Below are 6,172 nucleotides of genomic sequence, written 5' to 3'. Positions count from 1 at the left end.
GTCACTTGTGTCTGGCCTTTCCATAAGGAGGTTGGGACACTGGACCAGCACTTTTCAAAGAGGTTGTTGTTTTAGGAAGAGGTTCCATTGGTTGAACCATCTGTCTGTGGATGTCTGAATAGCAACAGTGCCTAAGAAGAATTCTGGTCCCAGCATTGACCCCCTGAACAACAGATCTTATTTCATGTCTTAAACTGTCTACTCCCGTTTTTAATGTCTCGTACTTTTGCCATTCTTTCAGACCACAGGGAGAGGGGATACCATTGTTCAGGTAGGAGGGGGAGCAGAGCTGCTTCACTGTGCGTATAATGCTGACAGAGGATCAGCAAGCTACAGCGCAGACCGCTCACGGTGACCAGTCCAAATCACAAGTTTGTTCTTCGCTGTTTGGTTAAGCCACACCGCAGACTGCTACAGGGAGGTTGGACTGAACCACTATGTAGGTAGTGGCAGGTGTGTTGGACTATACTACAGTGCAGACTGTATTGAGTGTGGTATCAAATCGAACGGCCTTAGCCTCTGTGGGCTTCATGTTGGTGTCATACATTGGGTTTTCAAACGACGCCTGGCCGTTGGAGCTCTCGTGGCCGACATAGCCGTTGAACTGGACCTTGGGGCGCGTCCTGAAAAACAAAATGAGAAGGAAACATTGGTGTTCATGGCAGATACTTAGTTTCTCAAAGATATTAGCAGAATTACATTTCACATTTGGGAAAATAACTGAACACAATCAACATGGTATGATAAGTAAAGCACAAACTCAGGCACATCTCAGGACAGCAAGGTTAGATGGATCTCATCTGCTGATGTCTGTTTGTTTTAAAGTCCAGCATGAGCATGCAGTGACAATACAGAATGTTAATTGTTTAAAAGAGAGTCCATTGGGGTTTTCTTGGGATTTGTGCTGATGTCCTTGTTTTAATATAAATATGTATTAGCTGTGACCAGCAGACAAAAAAAGACAAGGTTAGAAAGATAAGGTTAGTGAGTTCATCTTTCAATGACCTGAATTAACCTGAGCTGAAATGAGTGGTCTTTGTAAATGATTTACTGCAAGGTAAAACAGTCACAGGTAGTGCTGAACACAGTTAAAAATAATACACAGATGTGTAGCTTCATGCAGTGTTTAGCTCAGTGATTTAGTTTTTCACAGGTGTTTGCTGCTTGGGGCGGCTGTGGCTCAGTGGTGGAGTCCGTCGTCTTTCAATTGGAAAGTTGGTGGTTTGATCCCCACCTCAGTCTACATGTCTAAGTGTCCTTGGGCAAGACACTGAACCCCAATAAGCCTGGTGGCATAGCCAACTGATTGACAGTTGGGCATATTAGGTAGCAGCCTCTGCCCTCAGTGTGTGAATGTGTGAATGAGTGAATGAGTATGTAGTGTAAAAGCAGCTTTAAGTGGTCACAAGACTACATGAGTGCAGTCCATTTACCATTAACCGTTTACTTTCCCAGCAGAAAACAGGCAGTAGCCCAAGTGTATCAGTGACTGGTGGGAAAAGGTGAGCATTTAGCAGCTAAAGATCCAGATACTTCCCTTTGAAGTTGGTGGATCAAAACAGAGCCAAAAGGGCCAGGAAACATTCGATTACATTTGTCAGGTGGACAGAAACCTGACTCTCATAAGATGCGAATGTGCTCTGTGTTTAATGGATCTTCTTCAGTTTTGCCCCCAAAATCTAAAATCCCCTTGTGAAGCTGAAAGTGAAAAGATTTCAGCTGAATGCAAGACAGCAGTTCTTATTTAACGCAACATGAAAAGTGAGCCTACTCCAGTTTGTGTAATCAGTTGAAACATTTCAAAATAAGATATCATCCGCATTGCACGTTCTATCTACCATCACTGATGTTAGAAACAGCAAAAGGATTAAAAAATGTGTAATTTCAAGAAACAGCAGATTGTCCTGCTTCTAATCATGCGAGAAGAGAAGCCTGTGCGTAATTGTAGCTTTATAGATTAAACAATTAACTGAATATTGACAATGTTTTTCTCAGTCTCATTTCGCTCTACAACCAATTCCACCGATGTTTCATTAGGAAAGTAAACTTTTAATACCCTTCCCCGTCCTTCAAGCTGTCTTGTTAGACATGATGGTTGGCAGTTTTTCCCTTGAGAGTAATAGGTGCAAACTTAGTTCAAGTAGTTTTCTGGTAAAAATCTACAAATTGCAGGGGAAATTATGCCAGCAGTGAGAAAACCAACCATAACAACTGCTTGCTTCAGTGGCTCTGCTGCCCAGTACCCATCTGCTGCTATAATGTGAGTGTGTGTGCGTGCATACAACCTGTCATCATCCTGCAAATGGTACCCAATGGTTGTAGTTCAAAAGAATATATTATTTCTTAATTTGTCTGAATGAGTATTTTAAGAAATTTACTGCAGGGGTTCAAAGGGATACGCAGTGAAATATGAGCACTCCCTCCTAATTTGTCTGTTTGTCGCAGATTACACTTGTGGATAATCAGGTCCTATAATCCAGTTAGATATAATCACTTACTCCCAAACCCTGTGGAACTATTAGCAGGGAGGAGTGCTGCAGCTGAAACGCTGTTTGACTCTGACCTCATTAAGAGGGTGTGTAAGTGTAAGTGTGTGTGCGCGCACTGGTAGAAAGCCAACCCTGGGGAGCCACTAAGCCTACCCTACATGCTCAACCCATTACTTTACAAAACTGCACACACACCAACACACACCGTAGACCTCCCTGCGTGGCAGTGGTTCAAATCGCTGCACTAGTTTGTGGTTGTGGCTGTAGGTGCAATAAGTTAATTTTATTGGTAGAATGAAAAACGGCACACATAATTGCTTTGACAGTATTACAGAAATGGTACAGACATATGGGCGGAAGCAGGAGGAAACTGCAGAGCACACACTCACACCTTGCTTTTAGTTCATCTAAGCCATTACATTGCTATGTAAGGAAACGACTTGTATTGGTTGCCGTTATGTTGGGCTAAGCATCTGTTAACAGTAGGTGTGTGGTAAAGTTAACTTTGCTAAGTCAGCATGAAAGTAATGAAAGTTTCAGTTGAACATTCTGTTGAAGAAAAAGCCACATTAAAAACTTGTTTGAATTAGATCAGTTTATAGACTTTGGTCTTGATGACATCATGCTGACAGAGAGATGACAATGAGATAAAAGACAAAATAAAAAAAGCCCTCTGTCTTGCTTTAAATGACTGCTGCTCTGACACAGTACGGCTGCACTGCTTTCAAATACTTTAAATGATGAGTCCATTTTCTCATTTTCTTCCACTTACTTTACCCTGATTTCAAGAGTCTCCTTGTATAATTCACCTCTAAATCAATTTCACTGAGGTCTACAAGTACAATTTTCCAGAAATACAGAATTGGTTGAGACACAGTTCATCATTTAGCTCAGACAAGAAAACGTGTTTAAAAGTGCAGCCTTACTAAACAGCATGAGGAAGAATCTTTAAAAGAAATTAAAAAACAAGGGATGGCGAGTTCGACGGAGGATGTGGCGGCGGCCGGAAGTCTGGTTGCTGTTTGAAACCAGGTGCATGACAGGTGCCAGTCTTACCTGCCGCCAGGCCCCCAGGTGTCTTTTGGTCTCTCATTGTCATCTGTGTCAGCAGACAATGTCCTGCATACAACCATCAGCTTTAATATACATCCACCAGGTTGTGTTACAACCTGTCAAGTCATGTTATGGTATTGTTGGTACTTTTCTAGCCAAACCAGCTGTTGGAATAGTACAGTAGATACACAGTACAATCATTATCTGTATCTGTTTGCATGGCCCTGTTCAAAGCAGCACCATTTCCTGTACTTTCTAGTTAGTGAAGAGCAAAGCACGTTAAAAAGGCAAACAAAGCATATTAGATACAATCTTCAATTACAACAGGTCACACAGACAAAATACTGTAGCATACACCGACTATAATTGACAAGCCAAAAGATGAATGTGTAATATTGACTATTGTTTGATGACTTCATAAAACTTGAGTGATGGAGAGCTGAGGTTTGAGCATCCCTTAGATGAGTATCGCACGTTTTAAACAGGAAATATTGATAACATTTTACCCTCAATTTCTGAGCTATCTGCCATCTTTAGGCGCTGCAGTTCTTTGTGAACTTTTTTACCAACAATAATTAATATTAAAGGTCAATCAGATATTACTTTCATGCTGTGCTGAAAGTTTAACAACTATAATTATGTTTAAAAATGTCAGTAAACCTGCTTGTCCTTCCAAAAAACTATCAATAAATATCTACAGTGTTTAAAAAACGAGTGTATCAAAGAGCCATCTCTTTTTCTCTTTGGTTGGAGCCAAACACTCTTGATTTAATTATATTTTCCCCCCAAAAATATCATTAATCTCTTTACTATCACAACAGAGCCCATTATTGTGATGTTTATGGAAAGTTGGTGAATGCACACAATTTGAAGGTCAAAGTTAATTACTTTCCTGCCTGCACCTTTTTAATAAAGCTCACATTTCAGCTCATGTGCGTAAGAATTTAAATCTGTCAATGTCATGACAGAAGATTTGTACTTGGTGAGATGATTGTTCATGTGATCTTTATGGGAGGTGTCCATCACGTCAAGCACAGGATTAAACAAACTGTAGGTTTTGACTCTGACAGAATGAGGTGTCCCATCATTTTGCACTACATTAACCAAAATGCAGATCGGAGTATTAAGACTTTCATAGAAATGCAATGCAAAAACACATTTTATGTAAAGTTAGAAAATAGGTGTTTCAAGGGAATATAGTAACTGAAGGGGTATAGTGGTGCACAACTTATACATTGAAAGAAGCTGGAAGTTACATCTGCTCAAAGATAAAATCTCAAAGTTCTCAGTTTCGTTCTATTTGGCGGCACCTGAAAAGGCGCATACGTCCCAGATAACCAGACATCTACGGTTGGCTCCCTTTGTTACGGTTGTAACTCTTGATTTTCCTCACTGACGGTCGCTTTCCTTTTCAGACTGTTTGCCTTCATCTGAGCGACGAATTTGTTTCTTTTATATAGATTTCTTTGTGTTTGTGTCTCAGTGATAGATGTCTCATCCTTTCTGAATCAGCTTTTAACCACTATTAGCTTAATGAAAAACAACTGAAGACAGACATAAATAATTTGTGTTACACAAACACAGGAGCTGGCACACATACAAACAGACACACACATCTAAGGTGTGTGTAGGTGTGTGTGCGTTGTAAGACTAGAGGGCTAGATTTTGATGTTCATGATTAAGTATCTGTAACTAAACCAAGACTTAAAGTAATAATCTCGAAGATCTCAGTTTCGTTCTCTTTGGCGGCACCTATGGCGATAAACGGGAGCACACTTCCCAGATATCCAGACAGTGTCGCATGTGTGACGTCCACGGTTGGCTCTGGTTGTAACTCTTGATTTTCCTGGCTGACGGTCGCTTCCCTTTTTAGACTGTTTGCCTTCATCTGAGCGTCAAATTTGTTTCTTTTTCTTTGGATTATTTCTTATTTCTGAAGTTGTATCTGTAGTCATTGATCTTTTCTTTGTTTGTTCAGCCATAGTAGATTACTGTTTACTCGCAACACTTGCAGAGACCGGAAAAGCAGCCGCTTAGCTCCGCCTACCCTCTCTGGCAGACCAACCACTGCAGGGTGATGGAAAACGCGTCACTAATTGGGCGCCGCTTGAGATTTTTCCCATGAAAGTCGCCACAGACACCCAGTCTGTAATACTGCAAATGCAAAGGCTTTCATCAGTGTGCCATAGGCTCAATCACCATTGTGTTACCTCATTCGGCGATAGAGAATGACTTAACAGACATTTATTTAAATGAAAATCTTCGAGATTATATCTTTAAGGAAATATTTCAAGGTAGATATATCCTTCTTATCTAATCAGCCAGGATTTGACCAAAGCCACTGTTTTGTACAGAGATCGCAGGCAAAGCCAGAAGCCGAACAGCTGCTTTGTATTCTCTGCTGCCTCTCTGTTTGTCTGTGATGGATTTACGTTGAGAATATAGCTTACCTGTGCTTGTAGAGGTAGAAGGCAAATCCAGACAGGATGAGGGCAAAGAAAGGAACTAAGATGGCTGCTGCCACAGAGCTGCTGTTTGTGTAGGGGTTGGATGGGTCCATTGCCATGGTTACAGGGCCTGGGGATACAGATAAACCCACATATACATGAAAACATAGGTTGATAACACCA

The 6,172-nt window shown here is 40.9% G+C and overlaps 1 protein-coding gene across 1 annotated transcript in view; it reads right to left on the bottom strand.

Moving 5' to 3' along the window:
• Nucleotides 1-427: 427 nt before the first annotated feature.
• Nucleotides 428-6,172, bottom strand: part of LOC138592048 (CUB and sushi domain-containing protein 1-like) — a 467,070-nt gene continuing 461,325 nt past the window's right edge. The window contains exons 73-75 of the mRNA XM_069662659.1: nt 5,993-6,119; nt 3,546-3,608; nt 428-623 (exon numbers count right to left, since the gene is read on the bottom strand). Of these exons, the coding sequence (XP_069518760.1) occupies nt 464-623; nt 3,546-3,608; nt 5,993-6,119 (350 nt within the window). The 3' untranslated portion in view covers nt 428-463. The remainder of the gene's footprint in view (nt 624-3,545; nt 3,609-5,992; nt 6,120-6,172) is intronic.

Source organism: Semicossyphus pulcher, unplaced genomic scaffold (genome assembly GCF_022749685.1).
Source record: "Semicossyphus pulcher isolate SPU_LCO1_2020_fin unplaced genomic scaffold, fSemPul1.0.p SCAF_1, whole genome shotgun sequence".
In the NCBI taxonomy this organism is placed as follows: Eukaryota; Metazoa; Chordata; class Actinopteri; order Labriformes; family Labridae; genus Semicossyphus; species Semicossyphus pulcher.
The sequence above is the reverse complement of the archived record's forward strand: the minus strand, read 5'-3'. Positions and strand labels throughout refer to the sequence as shown.